Consider the following 25238-nt stretch of genomic DNA (forward strand, 5'->3'; position numbering starts at 1 on the left):
ACCCCTGTATCTTGTGGAGGGGGTTGGGGATGCAGTCACCTCCGAAGGTCCCAGATCCTCCTGCTCCATCTCACTGTTCATTGACATAACCTGCTCCCCTGTAGCATCTGCTTTGGGCAGCAGCAGATCCACCTGCAAAGAGGATTCCTCCAGCGGGGGCATGACAGTTACAACATCTTAAGAGGTATTTTGAAAGGTTCAGTCCACAATTCCCTGCTGACCAACCCAGCCACAGCCATTTGCCTCCAGAGTTTCTGCTGGAAGTGCAGCAAATATCAGAGCTAACAGTATCTCGGAGGAGAATGATTTTCAGCAGAAAACTGTGGTGGGGTCCCAAACTGGATTAGGAACATGTTCCGGATTGGAGGTTGCCCTGCAGCTGCTTTGCCTTCAAAGTAGGCACACTGTAGTAAAACCACAAATAATGTAGCATGTATTTTGACTCTGTGGGAGAGGCTCAAAGATGGCGACGGCTTAGCAAGCAGGCTTCGGAGCTCCACAGATAACAGGATTGTAATTAGAGTTGACTCTGTGAGATGATTAGATAGATAGATGATAGCTACTCCATAAGACGCACCTAGTTTTTAGAGGAGGGAAAAAATAAAATATTCTGAACGAAACAGTGGGTGCATGTGTGTTTTTGGGTGCAGGCTGTAGCCATGGACATGCTATGTGATCTGATGGTGAATTTGGGGCGACCCAGTGCAAAAATCCTGACGATCCATGTGCTTTTACCTCCCCCCTCCCAGGCAGCCTCCTTTATTGCTAGTGTCCCTTATGTCCCTCCCGATCCCTTGCCGATCAGCTGCTCAGCGGCTTTCCTTCAACACCCCCTTCCCTCTTGCTTGCCATAGTGTCTTTTCCTTAGCTGGAGCAGTTTTTTGCTCCTCCTTTTCTTCTAATTTCTCTCCTCATTGCTTTAATCTTCCTGTCTCCTCTCCTTGCAAGTTCATTGTCTTTACCTCCCCCCTCCCAGGCAGCCTCCTTTATCGCTAGAGTCCCTTATCTCCCCTCCCAGTCACTTGCTGATCAGCTGCTCAGCAGCTTTGTTTCAACACCCCCTTCCCTTTTTCTAAAAAAAACAAAACAGTACGATCTGCTTTTTGCCCCTGGGCAATTCGGCTCCAGGGATCACGCATTCACTCCATAAGACGCACAGACATTTCCCCTTACCTTTTAGGAGGAAAAAAGTGCATCCTATGGAGCGGAAAAATACGGTAGATGATAGGGCCACCCCATGCCCACCCCATTGAGCTTCATGGTTGAGTAGGAAGCTGAACACAGATGTCTTAATTGGATCCAACATTCTTTGCATTGGATCTACTTTTGGAGAGCTGACAGTACTGTCAGTGTACATGCTCACCCCAGCATGATTTCTGGTCAAGCTACCATGGAAAAAAACTTCAGGCAAGCGAAAGGAGCTAACCTGTGTCCCTCCAGATGTTGGAATCCAGCCCCTCAGCCCTAGCCAACGTGACTAATGACCAGGGAGTGATAGAAGTTGTAGTCCAGCAACTTTTGGAGGGCCTACTCCTTTCAGGTTAGAAAGGTTGCCAAATAGCTGGATTGCAGAACTCACAGATTCACACCAGCTGAATACAGGAAAGTTGTTTTATTGATTACATATACACGGCAAGGGGAAAAAAAGACACATCAAAGAGCAGAGACAATGGTAGAAAGGAAAACAAGTAAGGTAAAATCAGGCTACACCTAAGTTTGCATGGGTTCTAATACAAACTGTTACTGCAATCTTATATCATCTCTTGGCAAATTTAGGGTCAACATACATTTGGCAGGGGAGACTGGGGACGTGGCCACCCGACATTTTCATAAACATCCCATAAGTTCTCAGCAGCTAAGCCAATGCATAAGGAGGTCCTGTTTCAATATACTGGAAGCAAAGTGCTTACAGATGATAGCAACAAAGGTTTCAGAAATGATAACCTGCTATTAGGCCACATCTTTCTTTTGTAGACTTTATCACATGCTGAGATGGGAATTAGCAAGAACTTTGGTCTGGATTCAACTAAACGGACAGGCTAGCGGAAACCAGGACAAGGGGATCTGCTAGCGATTTACCCTCCCCTGCGCCCTCCGCACCTTCTCAAAATTCACTCTGGAGCATCAGGATAAACCCCTAGAAAAGTGTGGGGGTGGGGGTGGGAGAGGGAGGTTATTCCATCTGGCAAGCAAGAAGTGCTTCCACTGTCAGAACAATCATAATAGCACAAGGTTGAATTCCTCCCATTATGAGAACCTGTGTGTCTCATGACTTAATCTGGTGCCTAACCCATCTCTCTGTATATATAACAAGTCACTTAAAAGATTATCTAGTACCGGCTTTGCCTTTGGAAACAGAAATATAGTTATTTTACCATAAGTATAATCTATTGTAATGTGATTTATAGTAGCACTTTTTTTTTTTACTGGCAATTAAAAAACTTTAGCTAGACTCTACTGTGCCCTTGAAACAATTTGTATAATTAATGTAGATACTTCTAAATTAAGGCACTTTGTATACAGCTCCGAGTGATGAAAGGTGCTTTATAGAAATAGATGCAACAATTGCTCTGATCTAGATGGCCATTCCGAATACTCAGATGCATACATTGAGCTCTTCTGGTGAGGTCCCATTCATGTAAAATGCATATTATCAATGGAGAACTAAATTGCACATGCATCCATTTGCGTGCACAAATAGTGCTCAAAGGAAAGCTTTTGTACATGGAGAAATTCTACACATGCATCTGAGTTCTTCACCTCTAAGCCATTTCTAGATCAGAAAGAGAGTTTACATGAAATCTTACTCAAATGCCAAATGGATAAAATGATGTATTTTTAATATAAGTTAGTCCAATATACCATGCCATTCTTTGGCTGGAAATGAAAGTCATAATTATTATGTCAAGCTCCTTAACACCTGATAACTTGAGAACTGTGTTTGCAGTAGTTTTCATTTATTTGGAAGTACAGAGAGGCTACTGTGCAGAAAATACCTTACCAAAAGAAGGTATTAGATTACATTTGGCCATCACCTGGTCAACTAAGCTCTCAAGCATGTGCATGTTTTCAACTCCTTAGCTAGAGAGAAAGCAAACCTCTTCAGATTTGGTCCATTAAGCAAGCATGAGGACAGAAGAGAAGAAAATGAAAACATAAACAAACTTAGCACTCATATTGATTATAGACATTGGGAGTAGTAGCTTCCTCTATTGTTCACTCTGTCATCCTTCTTCTTACCCCAAGATATTAAAATGTCAAGACAGTGCGGATGCTGAAACATAAAAAACAATATATATATATGATTCTGACAAGCCTTGTTTCCCAGGTACTCAAAGAGAGCTGCTAGAATCTCACTGTCTCCTGTACTTTCCCAACCTGCCTTTGCAGGATATCAGTGACTACTAGCTATGATGTCTAGGTTCTGCCTCCACTGCTGGCGGCCGTATACCTTCTAATACTGCTTACTGTTGGGAAACTGTGTACGTGCAGCTACTCACACAGAGTCAATTAAGGTTTGGCAGACAGCCAGAAGGCAATCTGAAGGAGTAAGTCTGCCTGGTGATAACAGAGGCTCCCTGATTGGTCAAGCTCTCTCAAGGGAGTGATAATTAATGGCCTACTAACTGGAATGTGTGTGTTCAGTGGTTGAGTTCAGAGTTCTGTGTCAGTGTAGAAGTTGTGTGTCGTGTCAGGGAGAGCTAGCATAAGATCCGTGTTCTGTTCCTGTAAATAATCCACTGTATATAATAAAGACCTAACTACAAGTTCCTGGTTCCTGCTTCGTCTATCCTGTCTGCAGCCAAGTCGCCAGTTGCTTCCGTGAATTCTGCGTGTACTCTGCTAGGTCTGGCTAAGGTCCTGCAACTAGTCAGAAAGTTGCGAAACTCCAATAGGTTTTGCCAATATGGTTTCCCATATACATCTGGTTGATCACTATGAGAACAATCTGCTGATGAGCCTTTGACCTGATCCAACAGGACTCTTCTCATGGGAGAGAGAAGAGTCAAGGATGTTTGTCTTGTGCACATGGTAGTGGTCCACATGCAATCAGAAAGGGCCCAGCCATTAGGTAGTGCGAGGCCACTGCCTCAGGCAGCAAAAGCCCCCCAAGCAGCATACCCATGGGTTCCCCGCCTGCCCCACCACCTCCACCAGTGGCAGAGAAGCAGAACCGATTTGAGGCAAGACAGCGCCCATTTTGGGTGAGATCTTGCCTGAAATTGGCACCAGCGGTGACAGTGCTTCTTGCCAGCAGTCGATGCAATGGGGCACAGGGTAGTGGTATAGCAGGTGGCCGCAGGAGCAGATAGGTGGTGGTGACAGCAATGACAGCAGAACTTCCAGGTGTCACATAAGCAGAAGCAGCTGCCTTGTCACAGGTGAGACTGTTTGTCCATCCATCGGAACCTGGTTAGTTTGGCCATGACCTGATTATAATCATCTTGTTGTAACACAGAGGCAGGCTTCTTCACTGGTAGAACCAGTGTTGTGGAACGCTCTGCCTGCTGAAATACGAGACACCCCATAGGTACTGGCATTTTGCTGCCCCGTGAAGATGCATCTCTTTAGACAAACCTCCTGATCTCCAGACCTGAAGCTCTGGTTCTAATAATTTCAGTGCTGCTTAATTGATAAACCATTTTAATGCATTTATTTTATTGTGCATTTTAATTAGGTGTAAAGAGATATTATATAATTGGTTTGTAAACCCCCTTAGAAGCCATTTTGTCAAGTAAGCGATATCAATACAGGCAACCCCCCCATTCAATATGTGTGCAACTGTGCACATGTGCATTGCGCCAAACCCAGAAGTGACACAAAAACATCACAAAAATGTCAGAAACAGGATGTTTGCAGGCTTTTCCAATGGTGTTTCAAATATATGTGTCAGGGGTTCAGGAGCAGAGTCACAGGAGAGGGAGGAAACGGAGAGCGAGGGGGAGGAGTCTGAAGGAAATGTCAGCGACGACAGTAGTCCGAGGTCTCTGAGTCTCTCCAGTGACTCGGAGGATTCACAGAAAGGGGCCCCCATGGTCAGGGCAAGGGGAGTGCCCAGGGGGACACCTCGGGAAGAAGGGGCCGGAGGGGACTCAGAGAGTAGCAGCTGGAGATCCGGACCAGCGTCCCCCCCAGAGTGCAGTAGGGGGGAGGAGTCCAAGGCATCGGGATCAGGGAGCGCGCAGGCAGAGGGAGAACGTGAGGCAGGAGTGACCACGCCCTCGTCAGGGAGCGAGGAAACGGTCATCCGGAAAGTTAAACGCGCGCGCGCGCCAAGTTCAAATGTGCAGGAGGGCGGCAAGGTGGGCAGCCCGGGTAAGGAGCCAGGTCCTAAAGCCCGCCGAAGAGAGGGGGAGGAGTCAGAGGGGTCAAGCTCTGCATCAGAAGAGTCCAGGAGGAATGAGACCCCGGGGGGTAGTAAGACCCAGAGGAAGAGAGAGAGAAGGAGGAGGTGGAGTAAGATTAGAGTCTTGAGCTGGTGCACAGGGGGCGGAGACCCAGACAGAGCTTCGCCGGTCTAAAGTCCAGACGTAGAGCTGGGACGCTGAGACTTGTAAATGGAGACTATTCTTCAATAAAGACTTTGATACTGTACTATCGGCTAGCGTTGGTCCTTGGTGAGCTGGGACCCGGAGCCAGCTCTGACAGTAAGCTCTGTCTCCTTTTTAAAGTTTTGGCACCAAGAACCTCGCCACGTGAGTCGACGCAGCGAGGGCAGAGGAGGGGTGCTTACACAGCTCACAAAACTCAGGCAAGATGACGACGGAAGAGCAGATAAAAGCCCTGCAAGAAGCGGTGACACAACTCAGCACGGAGGTAATTGCATCCAGGAAGAGAGAGGAGGAAATGGTTACCTCCTGCCGGGATCTCCAGGTCAGGTTGGACGTGCTTTCTAAACAGGGGCAAACGGGATCCAAGGCAGAAGGCATTGGCTTGGGGAGAAGGGGAGGCAGCCTTGTATCGCATTTCGACGGGAGTCTGCAGCAGTACCCCAACTTCAGAGCAGACCTGCTGTTTGCGCTGGATCTACTTGACAAAGACTTTAGAGATGAGAGAGAGAAAGTGGGGTTTATCTTGTCCCATTTGCATGGGGAAGCCAAAACGTGGCTGAGGAATCTATGGAGGGACCATGATCCAGCGCTCCAAGATGCGAAGGCTTTTATTAAAGCAATGGACTCATGTTTTTTATCAAAGGTAGACGTCGATATTGCCAGGAGGGACATACATGGACTTAAACAAGGCAAAGCCAGCGTGAGGCAGTACCATACGCGCTTTTTCGGATTGGTTCATGCCCTGGGGTGGGAAAAAGATTCTGCGCCAGTCAGAGACCTCTTTTGGGAGGGGTTGAATGCAGATGTAAAAGCAGAGATCGGAAGGGGGGAGAGACCAAGGAGCACCCAGCAAGTAGTCCAGAGGGCTCTGGAAATCGGGGTGCATCTGGAAGAACGTCCTTGGAACAGGGAAGAAGGGCGTTGGGGAAGGGCACCAGCCAGAGCACCTCCCTTCTTTCCCAGAGAAGCAGCGCGTGCGCACTCCACACCCTCGCAGGGAGGGGGAGAAGAGCCGATGGAGATCGGAGGTGCCAGGGCTCAGTCAGCTAACAGAGCCCTAACACCGGGAGCAGCCAAAACGAAGCCTCCTAGAGGGAACAGGAAGTGCTACATCGGCGACAGTGCTCAACACATGGCGAAAGAGTGTCCCCAGAGGCTCCACAAGCACACTGCAGCCTCGGCAACAGTCGCAGAAGCAGCTCAATTGAAAACGCAGCAACAGTTAAACGACGGAGTCTGGCTGGAGGAAGAGGCACTGGGGTCCAGCCAGACAAGTCAATGAAACAATCCCCAGCACTTTTGCAACCCACAGACCCCCTCCCACCCAAACCAGTGGTGCAGCTTACAGCGTCTCTCCAACTGCCCAATGGACGCACTGTGGAGGTGCCGATCACCATTGACTCCGGCAGTAACGCTGACTTTATAGGACTGGAATTCATTCAGCAGCACAATATACCACTGCTACCAGCCACACTGCCCCTGAACGTTGTCACGGTGGATGGCAGGGACTTGTTAGGGGGGCAGGTGGTGCAACAAACGCAACCAATGGTGATGCGGATTGGAAATCACCGAGAAGTCATCAGCTTTAATGTCACCCACCTGTCGGACACGCCTGTAGTCCTGGGCATGAGTTGGCTGCACAGGCACAGCCCAGCATTGGCGTGGTACCAGCGCCAACTGACCTTCGGCTCCTCCTATTGCGCGGAACATTGCATCCTTCCTAGCCCGGAAGAAGGAGGGGAAGACCCGCAGCTACAATTAGGCACGCTGCAAGCAGTGCCGTGCAAGTACGCAGCGTTTTTGGAGGTTTTCTGCGAGAAGGAAGCGGACAAGCTGCCTCCCCACAGGCCCTATGACTGCAAGATTGACCTCCTGCCAGGAGCGACGCTGCCAGCCGGGAAACTGTATTCCATGTCTGAGGACGAGCTGCAGGAGCTCAAGGAGTTCATAGACCTCAACTTGAAGTGCGGTTTCATCCGGGAGTCGAAGGCAGCGGGGGGCAGTCCTGTATTCTTTGTGAAGAAAAGGGACACGCCCCAAAAGAGGCTTGTAGTTGATTTCAGGCTCTTAAATGCCAAGACCAAGCCCACGGCCTTTCCCATGCCCAAGATAGATGACCTGCTGGCAACGGCGAGGAAAGGACGCGTTTTTACAAAATTGGATCTGCGAGGGGCGTACAACCTGATTCGCATACGGGAAGGAGACGAGTGGAAGACTGCCATGTTCACGCCCCTGGGCACATATGAATACAGAGTTATGCCCTTCGGTTTACAAAATGGCGCCCACTGTTTTCAAGCCTTCATGCATCACGTCCTGGCGGGTCTCCTCTACAAGACATGCATCTGCTTCCTGGACGACATCCTGATATTCTCAGAATCTGAAGAGACCCACGAAGGTGACGTCAAGGAAGTTCTGCAGAGACTGCAGGAGCATCGGCTGTATGCCAAGCTGGAGAAGTGCCAGTTCGACAGGAAGGAGGTGGATTTCCTGGGCTACAAGCTGTCGGACAAGGGGCTTGCCATGGACAGCGCCAAGGTTCGCGCAGTGTTGGACTGGAAGAGCCCGCGCAATCGGAAGGAGGTCCAGTGGTTTGTGGGGTTCGCCAACTTTTACCGCAAGTTCATCAAGGGGTTCGCGATGCAGACGGCGGCCATTACCGACACGCTCAGCTCTAAGAAGAAGAAGTTCATCTGGACGGAGCAAGCGGAGCGGTCCTTTCAGAACCTTAAGCGTCTCTTCTCGTCCGAAGGGCAGCTACTGCATGTGAATCCCAGCAAACCGATGAGGGTTGAAACAGACGCCTCAGACAGAGCCGTGGGCGCCGTACTGTTGCAGGAGGACCCGCATGGGGACTGGAGACCGTGTGCCTTCTACTCCAGGAAGCTCAGCAAGTCGGAGCAGAACTACACCATCTGGGACAGGGAGTTGCTGGCCATTCATGCAGCATTCAAGGCGTGGCGGCACTTCCTCGTCGGGGCCAAACACACAGTGCAGGTTCGCACGGATCATAAGAACCTGGAGTACTGGCGCACGGCAAGGTTCCTGAACCAGCGGCACATCAGATGGGCGGAATTTTTTGCGGATTTCGACTTCAGGATAGAATACATCCCAGGCGACAACAACATCATGGCGGATGCACTGTCCAGAAAGCCGCAATACCTCGAAGAGGCGGCACCAGCAGCGGCCAAGCACATTTTCGCTCCGAAAGCGTGGGCGTGCGCTTCAGCAACCGTGGACTTGGAGGCGGTCCGTCGAGCACTGCAGGAGGACCCCTTCGCACAAGCCAAGATGGAGGAGGTGCACAAGGGCACGGTGAAGGACGACGAGTTCCAAGTACGAGACGGATTGCTCATCCGGAGAGGAGCACTCTATGTACCGGGAGACGACCTCCGGGCGAAAGTACTGCAGCAGTTACACGACGCTCCCACCGCCGGGCACTTTGGCAAGGAGAAGACGGCAGAACTAGTTGCCAGAGATTTTTGGTGGCCCAAGATGCGGGGGGAAGTCGCGGAGTACGTCTCGAGGTGCGACACCTGCCAAAGGGCCAAGTCAGTGCACAAACCTCCGGAGGGACTGCTCGAACCGCTGCAGACCCCGAGCGAACCGTGGGAGAGGGTGGCCCTGGACTTTGTCACGGATTTACCCAGCTCAAGGGGTAAAACGGCAGTGCTAGTGGTGGTGGACATGTTCACTAAAATGGCCCACTTCATTCCGTGCGCGAAGGTGGCCACGGCAGAACAGACCGCCAAACTGTTCATAGACCACGTCTTCAGGGTGCACGGACTGCCACGGTCTATCTTGTCCGACAGGGGGCGCCAGTTCATTTCGAGCTTCTGGCAGAAGCTAATGGGTTTCCTGAACGTCAAGATCAACCTAGCGTCGGCGAGACACCCGCAGACCAACGGACAAGCGGAGCGCGTCAACGCCATCATGCAGCAGTACCTGAGATGCTATGCAAATCAACAGCCGACGACATGGGTGGACTACCTGCCGCTCGCTGAGTTCGCTTACAACAACACGAAGCACGTGTCCACAGGGGTGACGCCGTTCTTCGCCAACAACGGGAGGCATCCCAGAACCTTCCCGGGATTAGAGAGACTGGGGGAGGGGGAGCCACAGGCAGCGGAAGTCTTGGCGGCGGAATTGCAGGAAGTCCACGAGCAGCTTAGGAGGCAGTTAGAGCTTGCAAAGCACGCATACAAACTGCAGGCTGACAAGCACAGGAGGGTTGGTGAAGACATACAGGTGGGAGACTGGGTGTGGTTAGCGGCCCACGCAGTGCCGACCAGATCCTTAGCTAAGAAGAAACTCGGACATAAGCAGCTAGGACCTTACCTAGTTGAGGCACAGATCAATCCGGTGGCCTTCCGGTTGACACTTCCGGAAGGATCCAGAATGCACCCAGTATTCCATAGGTCGGTGCTCATGCCCTACAAAGCACCTCACCGATTTCAGGCGCAGGGCACAGCACCAGACCAGTATAGGGAGATCCCCCCAAGGAGGGAGTCGCCAAGAAGGGAACCCATCAACCAGGTCACAGAGATTTTGGACTCGAGATGGGGGGCAGAGGGAGTAGAATATTTTCTCGCAAGGGAAGGTACCCCGGCCAGCGCCAACAGTTGGGTGCCGGACTATGCCCTGGACGAGCCTCTCCTCAAAGAGGAGTTTCATGCCTTGTTCCCACACAGGCCCATGCCAGCCGAGTATTTCGACGACTGGCTTTTCACACCCACGCTTTCTACCAGCACGTTCCAGGGATTCACCTCGGACGAAGAACCAGCATTAGAAACACGTTCACCGGAGGGCTCGCCCTCGGGGTTCGCCTCAGACCGCTCGTTTTGGTGGGACAATCGAGGAGAGGAGAGGTGGCTGAGGGGCCCTTGGCACGCAACGGACCCAGAGGGGAACGAGGGTGAGAGGGACATGGACGTGATGGGGGAGGACGTTGGGTTCGAGCATGGCGGCACGGAGATGGAAGCAGAGGAGAACGAGGTCGGCGAAGACACGGAGGACGAGCCGGATTTCTCTAACTGGATGCACGCCACGGGGGACGAACTGTATCCACCATTCACCCCCACAACGACGGAGCACCCAGCACCCCCGCCGGAGGAAGGGGAGGGGGGGAAGGGGGGGCTTCGAGGGGGGGATGGATGTCAGGGGTTCAGGAGCAGAGTCACAGGAGAGGGAGGAAACGGAGAGCGAGGGGGAGGAGTCTGAAGGAAATGTCAGCGACAACAGTAGTCCGAGGTCTCTGAGTCTCTCCAGTGACTCGGAGGATTCACAGAAAGGGGCCCCCATGGTCAGGGCAAGGGGAGTGCCCAGGGGGACACCTCGGGAAGAAGGGGCCGGAGGGGACTCAGAGAGTAGCAGCTGGAGATCCGGACCAGCGTCCCCCCCAGAGTGCAGTAGGGGGGAGGAGTCCAAGGCATCGGGATCAGGGAGCGCGCAGGCAGAGGGAGAACGTGAGGCAGGAGTGACCACGCCCTCGTCAGGGAGCGAGGAAACGGTCATCCGGAAAGTTAAACGCGCGCGCGCGCCAAGTTCAAATGTGCAGGAGGGCGGCAAGGTGGGCAGCCCGGGTAAGGAGCCAGGTCCTAAAGCCCGCCGAAGAGAGGGGGAGGAGTCAGAGGGGTCAAGCTCTGCATCAGAAGAGTCCAGGAGGAATGAGACCCCGGGGGGTAGTAAGACCCAGAGGAAGAGAGAGAGAAGGAGGAGGTGGAGTAAGATTAGAGTCTTGAGCTGGTGCACAGGGGGCGGAGACCCAGACAGAGCTTCGCCGGTCTAAAGTCCAGACGTAGAGCTGGGACGCTGAGACTTGTAAATGGAGACTATTCTTCAATAAAGACTTTGATACTGTACTATCGGCTAGCGTTGGTCCTTGGTGAGCTGGGACCCGGAGCCAGCTCTGACAATATGCAATTTCACTGATTTGCACAGTGTCTCAGAACACAACCCCCAGGTAAATGGGGGGGGGGGTTGCCTGTATATAAATAATAAAAATAATCATTTTGGACAGTAGTCTTTTCTCTGACTAGTGACAGTGCTATTCCAGAGCCCCAGACAGGGGGCTTTTTCCTGCTTTTTCCTGCTATGCCACCTGATCCTTTTTTGAAAGATTGTAAACCGAACCTACACATGCAAATTGGATGTTCTGCTATGGAACTTACAGACATCATCCCAAACCCATCACCTGTGTGGAGGCAGCAACTGACATGGAGGCTTCCATTTGCCCCAGTTAGTCTTGCCTGATTGGAAATCTGCAGGTAGCCCCACAAACTGTACCCCATAGTCAAGGAGAAGGTATTTAAAAGTACAGCTAAGAAAGAAGAAAAAAGAATCACCTCTTTCCTGCCCGGAGCAATTCAAATCCTTCATTGATTTTTTCAAAAGGTAGTGTATGGGTTATTAATGGATCCAAGATGAATTTCTTCCCCAGGAAATCAGAAACCAGTCTGGGGACAGAGTCTTTGCTCTTCCACCCTGAAAACCAGCAAACAGGGAAATATCAGGCAAAATGCAACATGGAAATAAGAACAATACAAACTGTGAAACTATTTCCCTGAAGTTTTACTGCAAAGGACTCCTGCTTCCTTGAGATAGAGCCACTAGAGCCCTTATCCAAGACTGTTGCGGCCCCAGCCATGCTGCCAGTAGCAGATGGCATGGTGGCACAGATACATTTACCCAATCTCTTGGTAGGTGAGTTGCTGCTGCTTACCAGGAAGGGAAGGGACAAACCAGAAGGGAAGGCAGAGCAGTGCAAAGGCTGGTAAGTGCATTGGTTTGGGTACACTAGTGCATTTAAACCATGCTGACCTCATTGCCACTTCCCCTTCTTGGTAAGAAGCAATGACTCACCTGCCAGACATCAGGTAAGACTATGGTCCTTCATCACACTACTGCCTGTCGGCCTCCTCTGACTCAGGATAAGTTCCTTGTTTTACCTCTGTCTCACCAGTCTTGAATAAGCCAAATAATACAAAATAACTAGCCAGCCAGCTCCTCCCGGGAAGTGGAGCCCACTACAGTCCAGCTTTGGTCATAAGGCTTCATCTGACTCTAGCTCACTGCAGGGACAACTTCTCTTGCGACTGTCTTGGAGCTGTCCAAAGTGCTGAAGGCTCTCTGCTTGGCTTGGACTTTAGACTGCTTCCCCTGCGACCGTTCAGGCTCCCACTTGAACTGGACAGCCTGTTCCTGGATCCAGCAGTTCACTGTTTCTCACCCCACCCTCCTCCCCAACTCTAAGAACCTCCAAGAGAAGCTTGAATTAGTACTGAGAAGTGGGGAGCTATCAAGTATGCCAGTGGAACTCTTGTCATTGGCAGCTGACAACAGGATTCAGTTGTGTGCTGTTCCTGGGTTTGGAGGTACAGTTTGTACATTTCTGCATTAACTATCCCAAAGCATAATCAGAAACTCACCGCCACGTCCAAAATTATCCCTTTTTTGTGGACATGAAACTATCCAAAATTTTAACCTACATACATGGAATTAATATGCTTTTTTTTGGGGGGGGAGCCCACAATCATACCTCCAAAAACAGATCCTTTCCAGGTACGGCCTGTGAAAAGCAACATCGGGTCAACAGCAATTGTAGAGGTGGAAGGAGGCACTCCCACAATTACACTGGTCCCATAGTTGCTGTGGCACGATGCCAGGGCAGCCGTCTGAGGTAAGACACAAAGACATGGCATTTCGTTATTTGTTTCACTTACAAAATGTGGTGATGACAAAATAAAAGCTCTCCCCTGGCCTAAATAGTAAAATGGGACAATGGTTAAAAATCCCAAAGCATCTGAATGTTAAAGCTTTCATTATTGTTTTTCTTCTCTTTCTCTTGAAAAATGTACTCTTTGAATCTTGTAGATAGGGATGCTCGAAAGATTTGGTGACTAAGAATTCTGATGTATTTTGACCTGATCTGCGTCTCCAAGACTACCGTGTGAATCATAATGTAATTGTCCTTTGGATGTTGTGTCTCCCAGAATTTTGGAATACTGTTCTCAGCTCAGCTCAGCTCAGAGAGAGAGAGATGTGATAGGCAACTGTAAGTGTAATGTCAGACTAGGGATTTGAATCACCTGGAAGAGGGAATTTACAGTAATATCTTGGTATGGAAGTATCTGCCAGTTTCTCATTTTTCCCACACTTTTCTACATTTTGCAGCAATTTATGGTTTATTTCATTTTTTAAATCCTCTTGCAAATCCACTGACATTTTGCTGCTAATTTCTCCTAATAAAACCAGGTTTATATACAGTTTTGATCAATTTTTGCAAGCCATTTCCCCTAATATAATGCATATTTATATGCTATTTCCCCAATATCTTCATTTTGATGCACACTTTTCCCTAATACATGCATTTTTCTAAACATTGGTTGGAAAACTGCACTGCAAAATTCAGAGAAATGCAAATTTGAAGGAGAGCTGTGTTTGCATAATGTTTTAGAAAATGCAAATCTGAGACATTCAGCTTTAGATGCATACCGAATCAAATTTCTCCTCCATCCCTTTTCATGTGGCACAGCCTACCCTCAGACATCAGTCATGCACCACAACCAATTTTATATTTTGCCACGTATTTGTTCACCCAGGACTTTCTCAATCAATACTCCTGACTGTACTGATCTATCCCCAGGTTGGTGATTTTAATTCTGCCTTATGGGCACTATTTGGCAGTCCAGTTTCTGAAGTCACATACCATGGTGTCAACACGCCCAATCACTTCAAACGAGTAGTCCACACCTTCACCATCAGTCAAGTCAAACAGCACTTCATTGATGGGTTTCTTGAAATCCAGAGGGTTGACGCACTCCGTGGCTCCCATCTCTTTAGCCTTGGGAAATTTATCCTTGTTGATGTCGACCCCGATGATCCGGGATGCTCCAGCTGCTTTGCAGCCCATGACGGCTGAGAGACCAACTCCTCCCAGACCAAAAACAGCACAGGTTGAACCGGGCTCCACCTAGGAAACCATAAGATAAAAAAATAAATAAATGTTGCACAGCTCAGTAGTCCTAGTATATCTCAGTGTAGCATACTTTTCAGCTTTTGTTCAGAAGACAATTTTACTGGTGTGGAAAAAATATGTATTTTAACTTCTCAAAACAGGGTTGGGGCAATAGGTGGGCAGGGAGCTGTTTCCATCCTGCTCTGCTAATTCACCTGGCTTTTTGGTCCCTTCCAGTAGGGACCAGCTTAGAATTTCAGAAATAAGGGGCATTTAAGGAGCTGTACCCTCTGAAATATGGTCCTTCTAATGTGTGGTACAAAAAGTGTAAAATATGGAGCTATCCTTTGTGTGTTATGTATTCTGGATTGGTCTCAGGGCTATCCATCCCTTGAAAAGGTAATGCGCAGACTTTGGTTCCTGAAATCCAGGTTTACATGATACCTAGAACACATCAGAGGGCTCTATACCTTGATTTTAGAACACCTGTTTTGGCTCAGTACAAAACAGCTTCTCAAGACTGTTGGAGATAATGGTCCAAGGGGACAGCTTGACATACCTATGGTGACAGCAGCATGTGCTCTGTCTCTTTGCTGTGACAGCTAATTAGGCAAGACACTGCTGTCCTGAGATGGGACAACAAAGGACACATTGTATGGAATGCTAATGATGCTCAGCTACTTTACATTATTTTTCATCTTGGGATGAAATGAACAGGGGAACAAGGGATGAGGCAAGACAAATGCATCCTGACTCATATACAAACGGTAGGTAAATGGCAGAACTGAGCAGACCAATCTGTCAAGGAAAACACAAATAATTGTATTTGCATCTAAGCCTGTGGTGCTCAAACTTTTTTCTCCGCATCACACTTTAAGAATAAAAATTTGCTCATGCCACACTGATTTTTTTTTTTATTGATAAGAAATGCACTGGAAAACAAAAAGAAACAACTCCTAGCAGTGCTTGATTTATAACATAGAACACAACTACTTTATAAGATGATCATGGGACATCCAGAAAGTATAAAACAATGCAGCTACATAAGAACATAGACTCTAATTCTAAATGAGCCTCTTACATGTATACACAAAATATGTACACAAAGTCAATGAGAGGTATGAGCTTGCTTTGGCCAGGTAATTTCATTTATATTAGGTCTAATTTGAGACAAACAAACTCATGTCCTCTCATCTACACAATGAAGCCTTTCGCTTTCCTGATCATTCATATTTGTCCGAGTTGAAAATGCCTGTTCACACCAATATGCTGTGGAGAACAATATGTTGTGTAGAAGAATAGCCAATGCTCTTTGAAGAGAGGTGTGGATACTGCTTCTGTTTGTATATCCCGCCCCCAATATTTTGATACTACAGTGGTACCTCTGGTTGCGAATGGGATCCATATCTGCGCAGGTGCGCGGTGCGATTTTGCACTTGTGCGCATGCGCGAAGCACAATTTAGTGCTTCTGCGCATTCGCAAGGGGCAAAACCCAGAAGTAACCCTTTCCGGTACTTCTGGGTCACCACAGGACGCAACCTGAAAAAATGTAACATGAAGCAAACGTAACATGAGGTATGACTGTATACTATACTATACTATACTATTCTATACTGAAATGCATAAATGTTTCTTTGATTGTCCTCGAATCTTCCCTCTGCCCTTGGCATCCTCTCCTGCCACACCAATGTGGCATGCCACACCTTTTGAAAAGGACTGAGCTAAGAAGTGGATATACTTGTGCTCTACTAGAACTCACCTTGGCTGTTTGAACGGCTGCACCATAACCGGTGGAAAACCCGCAGCCAATCAGACACACTTTTTCCAAAGGAGCACCAGAATCAATTTTCACCACTGCATTTTCGTGTACCACAGTGTATTCCGTGAAGGTGCTGGTGCTGAGGAAATTATGAAGGCTTTTCCCTTTGCAGGTGAACCTGCTGGTGCCATCGAGCATTAATCCACGAGCCTCGCTGAGGCTGTTGAAAAGAGACAGGCAGAAATGGGGGAAAAAATAGATGTGACCTTAATGTGCATCTTAAAATGCAAATAGCACCACCTCGTTGTGTATATATAACAGTTATTGTAGTTCGGGTTAACCCTTTCCTTCTCTGCAGTAGCCTTGAGGAAAATCCTACTCTAAATCGTTATTGTATCAGGAGGGAAGCTTCTATCAGAGGCAGTGCCAAATACTGGCTATAGTGACAAATGGAAGCAGGTGAAGAACAACGTGAATCAGTACCAGTGCTTGGAATGAACTAGTTTAGTTTAACAAAGTTCACTGAATTGACTCAAAAATCTCTGAACCACACAGAGTGAACCGAAGATGAATTAGATGAGAGGCAGTGTGGTGTAGTGGTTAGAGTTTTGCCTAGAACCTGGGAGAAACCAGGGTTCAAATCCCCACTCAGCCACAAAGACCACTGGGTGGCCTTGGGACAAACCTTGCCTTTCAGCCTAACCTACCTCACAGGGTTGTTGTGGGGATTAAATGAGAAAGGAGTACACCATGTACACCACCTTTGGCGGGAAGGTGGGGTATAAACACAATTAATTAAAAACAAAAGTAGTTCCTTTTTTAAAAATGAACTGCTCTGATTAATATAAGGAGATGGAACACTACCTTGTGTTCCTGCCTCTTTCCCTTTGTTTTAATTTAAACAACAGCCATTAAATTATGTCAGAAAAACTGTGTAATAATAATAATAATAATAAAAAAAAAAACTGAAGCTCACTCATGTTCACAACAGAGGTTCCCTTTGGTACTTCGGCAAGAAGTGCATTTTCCACATTGTGGAACAAAGAGGGGGATTACTTTGTCTCCTGTAGAAGAAAATACACAAATAGTTAAAACTTTTTCATGAGACCCCATAACAATATAGGAAAGCACAACTCAGCAGCCGCTTAAGTAACACAACACTGGGAAGAAGGACTGCAGTGTCATCAAAGAACTGTATTAAAACTTAATTTTTTTAAAAAAACCCACACATATTCATCCTAAACTGGACAATTTGCATAGTGCAAAGTCAACCTTCTATTTGCTTGCACAGGTCAAAAACGTTTACACTGTGATTTGCAAATATTAATTTTGCAACAACTTCTTCAGCTGAGACACCGATGGCCACAAGTGTTATCATGTGAGAAGTAGCCCTCAGGGTCTCCTGTGAAAGCCCTCACCCCCCACTCTTCATACCTGGTTTCACACAAGTCACTCCCTCTCCAACACTCTCTACAACACCAGCTGCTTCATGGCCCAGAACAATCGGAAAAGGCATAGCAAAGGCACCGCTGATCACATGGTCATCTGAGCGACAGATCCCTGTGGCCAGAATCTGCACAGAAACAAAATTGTGCTTCAGGAGAGGAGAAATCATTGTGTTCTTTTCCTGTTTGGACGTTAGATATTAACATATTTCATGACAACTCTTTTAGCACCTGGCTGTTACCTGTGGAACAACATCTTGCAGCCTAGAGATGAAAAACGTGTGACCTTCCAAATGTTGTTGGACTCCCAGCTCCCATCAGACACTGCCAGTATGGACAATAGTCAGCGATGATGGGAACTGGAGTCCAACAATATCTGGAAGATCACAGGTTCACCATCCTTGCTCAAGGCTCTTGAATAAAAAATGTTCACAGAAGGGTTGAAGGAACTCAGATTCCTCTACAGCAAATGATGAAACCAACAGTTAGATAACCTTGCATGCTTGTATTATTTTATTTTATTTTTTTGCTAAGCCCATTTAATATGTATGGTGTACTCCTTAGGAGCTGGAATGATAATATTTGCTAAAACAGTGGCAAGCAAGGGAAAATGGAATGTCTAAGGCTGTATACACATTCAGAACACATTTCCCCCCTCCAATTCTGGACACTGTTGTTAACCCCTCACAGAGTTACAATTCCGAGTAATCCTTAACAAACTACAGTGCCCAGAATTCTTTGAGGGGGGAAAATGCGCTTTGAATGTGCTTTAAAGGTATATACAAAATAAAGGGTCTGTTTACCTTGGTTAAACTCGTGGCCTATCAAAGTCCACCATTACATCATCAAATGTGTGAAGTCTTGTTATATGCTCTTTATTAAGAGCATTCTATATCTCTAATGTAGACTGTGACTTCCTGAATTTGATTTCATAAATGCTATGTAACTGTAACATTTTGAACTATATCTTGTGTTTTTCAATAAACAAAGAACAACATTGCAAGGATGAGTCTTCAGTCCATGTAGCATCAACGTGATTTGTCTCGTTTACCTTAATGCGAACTTCATGAGCCTTCGGAGGAGCTACTTCCACTTGCTCAATGCTCAGAGGTTTCTTAACTTCCCAAGCAACGGCTGCTTTGCATTTAATGACCTGTCAAGATGATAGAAGAGATCAAATCACTTTTGTTATTGTGTGTTACACTTGAGGCACCTTAGATCATAGCTGGAAGATGGACCTCTGAGGTCTTCTAGTCTATGTTCAACGTCAGAAAGGTCCAAAAAGTGAAGACAGGAGCAGGAAGAGCAAATAGTCTCTTGTGCACTGTAGATTTTTGAGGATATTTTCATTGAGACCTTTTGCAAGTGCCATAGGAAGTACCAGTAGGCACTCATGGGTACCCTGTTGGCAAACCTTGCCTAGCATAGGAATGGAGAAACCACAATGAATAACAGCTGAGCGGCTGCTGGAAGCTTGCTCTTACCTTCCCTTCATCCTATGACCTCTGCATCTCTTCCTTTTAGGTATGGAGAACCTCTGGCCTGCTGGCCCAGTTTATATTTTATATTGACATGCTCATTATGGCATTTATGAAACATTGTCTGTGTATTAGGATTTTCATTTGGTCTGCTGAGATTGGAGCTGCAGATTATTATGAATATAATGGTAACATTTGTAGGCCTTAGCTATTGACTGAAGTTAGATGGAGTTGTGTAAACAGTTCTACTTTTCAGGGAAATCAAACATTCACTCCCTTGAAAATTTGCCCATAATTTTCCCCTTGAAAAATAAGATTCCATTTGCTAAGGAATCTTATAGCAATGGGTGACACTGAATAATATACTAAAAATATTAAAACCATAAAAATATCAGAATATTCAGCTGCTGCTGAGTCTTCAAAGACCTGGAGGAAAGAGTTACAATAATGAACAAAATTAAGATTTGGGGTAAGATTTGCAAGTTCTCCGTGAAAGAAACAAATTGATTCAATATACAACATAAGTTGGGAGGGATGAAGGAAATGTGTGAGAAAAAAACAGTTTCCAGATGCAAATCCTGCCAGTTTTTATTGTGCAAAGTAGTTTATTTTCAAGAATTAGCAATGGTCCATAACTGGTTAATGGCAAAATCTTCCCCAAATTAACTTCCAAGATTAATTATTGGACAAGCCTAAAGAAAAGTGCCATATACAAAGGCTAGCTTTCAAAAACTGAGTGGATTAACTATTTCCAGATGCGTATCTAGGAAGAGTGCTTTAATTATTCAATCTGTCATGCAACATAGCACATTTAGAGATCCATGCAAATAGAAGGAAATAAGAGCTGTGTGTGGAGAGAGGCCCTTTCCTTATCCTTTGGTCCCTTTGGAAAACTCAACAAACCTTCTGCACCTGTCATTGGAAGTGGAGAGTGCAGCTGAATGGGGCACAGCTGTGGGCAGCCTGAGGAATTACCTTCCACCTTGGGCCTGCCCATAAAAAGCAAATCTAGAGTGAGAGATGAGGGTGATGTTGCCTTCTGTTTCCGGGGTCTCGTCTGATATTTGCAGGTGAGCTGTAAGTTTGTTTGGGCTCTGGGTGAGAAGGCTGAGAGAGAGGGTGTGTCAGAAGGAAAATGAATTCATGTTGAAATATATGAATTAATGTAACATTTTTATATGTAACTGTATATTTTTGTAATATTTTGTTTGTCTGATGTTGCTTCAGTTTTTTGTACACTGCAATTAGAGAAATTTTTAATCTATTAAGCGCTAAATAAGTTAAATAATCAAATAGACTTATGCAGAGTTACGAGACAGATTTTGGTATTTTTCTTGTGGGAAGGGATTATAGGACCTCTTATGCCAGTGTGGTCTCGTGGTTAGAATTTGTAGTGGTTAGAGTGTTGGGTTAGGATCTGAGAGACCAGGGTTCAAATCTCCACTTGGTCATTAAGCTCACTTGGGCCTGTCACTGCTTCTCAGTCTAACCTATCTCACAGGAGGAATAATTGAGGAGGAACTACAGTGTATGCCACCTCCTTGGAGAAAAAGGTGTGATATAAATTCTTTTGGTGTTTTTTGTGGTTGTTTTTTTTAAGTGATGCTAAAACAACTTTTAGCCTGGAACGTGTCATTGGCAATACTATTAACGCAGAATAGAATGTAGAAGGGAGGTATTTTCAAATGAGATGATGATGAAGAAGAAGAGTTTGGCTTTGATATCCCGCCTTTCACTCCATTTAAGGAGTCTCAAAGCGGCTAACATTCTCCTTTCCCTTCCTCCCCCACAACAAACACTCTGTGAGGTGAGTGGGGCTGAGAGACTTCAAAGAAGTGTGACTGGCCCAAGGTCACCCAGCAGCTGCATGTGGAGGAGTGGAGACTTGAACCCGGTTCACCAGATTACAAGACTACCGCTCTTAACCACTACACCACACTGGCTCTCACAAATGAATATTCTTGCCAGCACATATTTTACACTGGAATTTCATATCTGGCAAATGCAATAAATGTGGTGGTGTGTTGTTGTTTTTAGTAACCTCATTTAAAAACAACCAGTAAAAGCTGCCTAAACAACATCCAGTATCAGTTCATTTACTTTATCTCTTTTGCAGAAAACTGCTTCTTGGCAGGACATTCTGTAATAGTGAAGCAATCCCCACACCGCTAAATATGTATCATCTGACATGCTGTCTTTGGCAAAATTAGTCTTTTTTTTTAAAAGCATGTCTGCTGTTATTGTAGGCAACATTAACTTTGGGAATCCAGAACTACTGAATACCACAAACCACTTACTAGTGTCTCCTAGTTAAATGGTTTGTTGAATTAAATGATAAAAAGTGCCATAGGTATTTGTTCATAATAGAGTGTGAAGAAATACAACTTTTTGTATATTCCTTTTATTGAATTGTATCCAACTGTCTGAGGAGAACCATTTGACTAACTTGGCAGATCCACTTAATTCAAGAGGTTATTCTGAGTATTACTTATGTCAGATACAACCCACTGAGTTTATGAGAGGAATAACAGAGGTCTGTGGAAGTACAGAACCATTTCCATGATCCAAATTGAGATGTTGAATATCCTTAAGTATTCTTGTTAAAAATCAGTGGTGTGTGCATTCCTTATACTTTAGTTTATTTCCACATTGTGAAGTTCTGCATATATATGTAGAAGAAAGCCTTATCTGTGTATTTATTGAAGAAAATTGTGTTTCTTGGCAGTGCATTCAGAAAAATACTCAACCGTTTCTAATAAAACAGGCATATTGTGCTTTAAATTATTTGAGCAAAGAGTAGCTGCCTCGGAACTGAAATATAAGAGGCCTGGCTTAAGAGTCTGTAGTATAAGGCTTAGGCACAAAGGTAGCAAACACAGTGTGAGTTGTAGTCCAGCCACAACAACTCTCACCATTGGGAGTCCTGAAACATTGGGCTTCTCACTTTCTCAGTCTAAACTTCCTCCGGGTTACAGAGAAGAGTAATGGGAGCAACAGGAAGGAAACCGTACACACCTCCCTTAGCTCCTTGGGGAATAGGTAGGATTTAAATAAAAGGTGGTGTTCATTGTGAGCTTAATATCTGCATATGCGAATTATGGTGCTAGAGGAGACTCTTGAGAGTCCCATGGACTGCAAGAAGATCAAACGCATCCATTCTTAAGGAAATCAGCCCTGAGTGCTCACTGGAAGGACAGATCCTGAAGCTGAGGCTCCAATACTTTGGCCACCACATGAGAAGAGAAGACTCCCTGGAAAAGACCCTGATGTTGGGAAAGATGGAGGGCACAAGGAGAAGGGGACGACAGAAGACGAGATGGTTGGACAGTGTTCTCGAAGCTACCAGCATGAGTTTGACCAAACTGTGGGAGGCCGTGGAAGACAGGAGTGCCTGGCATGCTCTGGTCCATGGGGTCACAGAGAGTCGGACACGACTAAACAACTAAACAACGACAAAAATGTGTTCCAGCTGAAATCTCTCCAGAAAGTTTTAACCCACAGCCATCAGATTTGCACCTTCATGGATTGTTTAATACATATATTTTTTAAAAAATGAAATACTTTTCTCAATGTGTTTATGGGAAGGTCCATGGCTTAGTGGTAGAACATCTGTTTGGCACGCAGAAGATCCTGGGTTCAATTGCCAGCATTTTCTGGTGGGGCTGGGAGAGAGCCCTGTCTGATATGCTAGAGAGCCACAGCCGGTCAGTGGAGCTCGGTGGACCAAATGGCCTGACTCTGCCAAAGGGCAGTGTCCTGTGCTGCAATGGAAGGAGGAAGAAGATAGGCAAAGAGCTTTGAGGTGCCTTGAAGATTAAAAAATGATGAAGTGGACTGTACAGCAGGAAAGCTTGTGACGGAATAAATGTTGGAAGTCTAAGGTGCCACAAGACTCCTTGTGAGTTTTGCTGCTAGAGATTAAGACTGCTAGCGCTCGTACATAGAGCAATCCCAGTCCTATAAGCATAGCTGTCAACGTTTCCCTTTTTAAAGGGAAATTCCCTTATTCCAAATAGGATTCCTCGCAAGAAAAGGGAAAAGTTGACAGCTGTGCCTATAAGATCATGAAAATAAGAGGTATCTGGGGCATAATGTATGCACTGCTTTCATATAAGAGGGAAGCTTAAAAACTCCAAAGTGTGGCAACAATCCAGCAAAAGTGAAGCACTGTTGAAGTCCCATTGCTTCCAGCAAGAATGAGGGAAGCATGTATTTTAACTTTCCAGCTATAATTGGTAGAAACATAAGCAATGGCTAGGTATTGCTGCCCTATTTGTATTTTAACTTGAACTATGCTTTTTTCTTTTTTAAAAACCTTTTGCTTTCAAGTTTCCATTAGCTTAAAACGAGCTTTCAGTGCAGCAGCCTTCAACATAACACATTTGTTGGATACTGTTGTACAGTACTTTCTTGTTCCTTCCCAAATCGGTGGGCTCTTCCTGGAGCATAGAATCATATAATTTTAGAGGTGAAAATGACCTCAAGGCTCATCTCGTTCCAGCTCCCTGCATCCATGAATGTTGCTTCTCCAGCTATTTGTGTTTTTAATTTTATAAATTTTGTGATCACTCCGTTGGAGTTTTATCCTTTTCAGCCCTGACTTTTAGAATCATTTTTTAAAACTATATACAGTATATATAATCTCAACTGATACCCATGAAACAAATTTACAATTACAGACAAAAAAATGAAAAGGAAATTATTTTAAAAATCATTTGTGCAATCCAATATTCTGGACCATGAGCACCAGTGAATACTCAGCGTTGATTTTTCTACTTACTTTGCCTGCAGTACTCATTGTGCTTCTTCCTCAGTTTTGCAGTCTCTCCTGCTCTCTGCTTTCTTGGTTTAGCCTGAGCAAATTGTTGGACAGTTTGCTTACCCAGTTCCCTCGCAAGCTACAACTGCACAAACACAGCTTGGTGCCTTTTAACCAAACCCACTTATTCTTAAATCCCACCCCAGAGCCCAAAAAGGAGATGCATTAGACCCCTCCTCTGCTATGATACACGATTCCACACTGCAGCTTAGCAGCAATGGAGATAACGCTTATTAGAAGTTGCTTGATGCTTATCAAGGTGTTTAAAACAGTGCTATAAACAAATATCCACGCAGATATGTGCCAAATTAAACAGCATAAATCCTTCCTGCTCTAATCACAGGTGCATCTAACGTAGAAACCATTCATTCAGCTCCAGAGAGGAAATGAAACTAGATATAGGGTGTCTAGCATGTTACACTCCAGACCAATTTAATGAGGGGATGAAGAGGCAGCACTGTGCCTGTAGAACCCAGGGTTGCTCACTTGGCACCAGTTTTGATGAGTTTAGATACCTGGTGAAAATCTTATATATGCTAGGCCTTTTATTGAAGGTTATTTTTTTTATTGCCATTCATGCGTATCAACTGTATTTTCTGTTTGTTTTTTGGTGAGTCTTTTGCTCTTTTTATTTTTAACATAAAGGTAAAGGTACGGGCCAGTCTTGCCAGACTCTAGGGTTGTGCGCTCATCTCACTCTATAGGCCGGGAGCCAGCGCTGTCCGCAGACACTTCCGGGTCACGTGGCCAGCGTGACAAGCTACATCTGGCAAGCCAGCGCAGCACACGGAATGCCGTTTACCTTCCCACTGGTAAGCGGTCCCTATTTATCTACTTGCACCTGGAGGTGCTTTCGAACTGCTAGGTTGGCAGGCGCTGGGACCGAACGACGGGAGCTCACCCCGCCGCAGGGATTCGAACCGCTGACCATGCGATCGGCAAGTCCTAGGAGCTGAGGTTTTACCCACAGCACCACCCGCGTCCCAATTTTTTTAACATACTAATGGCATTTTGTACCAATTATTAATTTGTTTGCAACACACCTCAGTTTTGCAGACCGAAAGGCAAGTGATAAATCTTTTCAGTCAATCAAACTTTGGTAGGTAGTAGAATCACAGTAGGTATGTCCAATCAGAAGCTGTGATGGTCAGATCTGTCAAGGTCGGTTTTGCTCCATTTCTCAGTTTCTGCATCAGTTTGCAATGCTATTATGAGCTTTCCATCAGTACAA

At 46.1% G+C, this 25238-nt stretch overlaps 2 protein-coding genes across 4 annotated transcripts in view; one reads left to right on the plus strand and one right to left on the minus strand.

The window, feature by feature from the left end:
• LOC310657640 (uncharacterized protein C4orf17) overlaps nucleotides 1–25238 on the plus strand; it is a 79665-nt gene that overhangs the window by 15324 nt on the left and 39103 nt on the right. The gene's annotated exons all lie outside the window — the stretch shown is intronic.
• On the minus strand, nucleotides 1598–24134 carry LOC310657626 (alcohol dehydrogenase 1A). 3 transcript variants are annotated; one of them, XR_014501836.1, is made up of 10 exons: nucleotides 23969–24125; nucleotides 18762–18863; nucleotides 17700–17838; nucleotides 17242–17329; nucleotides 16266–16485; nucleotides 14257–14520; nucleotides 13087–13222; nucleotides 11894–12032; nucleotides 1945–3274; nucleotides 1598–1760 (listed from the first exon to the last, which is right to left on the minus strand). XR_014501836.1 is itself a non-coding variant. In XM_083398577.1 (9 exons), the coding sequence occupies exons 1-9, from the start codon at nucleotides 23984–23986 to the stop codon at nucleotides 3250–3252; spliced, it is 1131 nt and encodes a 376-aa protein (XP_083254703.1). In that variant the 5' UTR covers nucleotides 23987–24134; the 3' UTR covers nucleotides 1598–3249. The 3 variants fall into 3 exon arrangements, 1 of the variants encoding a protein (XP_083254703.1); XR_014501837.1 differs by having other exon boundaries at nucleotides 1598–4887; nucleotides 11468–12032; XM_083398577.1 differs by having other exon boundaries at nucleotides 1598–3274; nucleotides 23969–24134.

The sequence above is a fragment of the Podarcis tiliguerta genome (genome assembly GCF_965153285.1).
Source record: "Podarcis tiliguerta genome assembly, chromosome: 9".
Taxonomy (NCBI): domain Eukaryota; kingdom Metazoa; phylum Chordata; class Lepidosauria; order Squamata; family Lacertidae; genus Podarcis; species Podarcis tiliguerta.

Excerpts from the sequence above, each read along its gene's own strand:
- LOC310657626 (XM_083398577.1), bottom strand. Across the intron at positions 17,330-17,699 it reads AGTGACTTGTGTGAAACCAG|GAGACAAAGTAATCCCCCTC; the intron begins GTATGAAGAGTG and ends TTTCTTCTACAG. Across the intron at positions 16,486-17,241 it reads AACCTCTGTTGTGAACATGA|CCTCAGCGAGGCTCGTGGAT; the intron begins GTGAGCTTCAGT and ends TCTTTTCAACAG.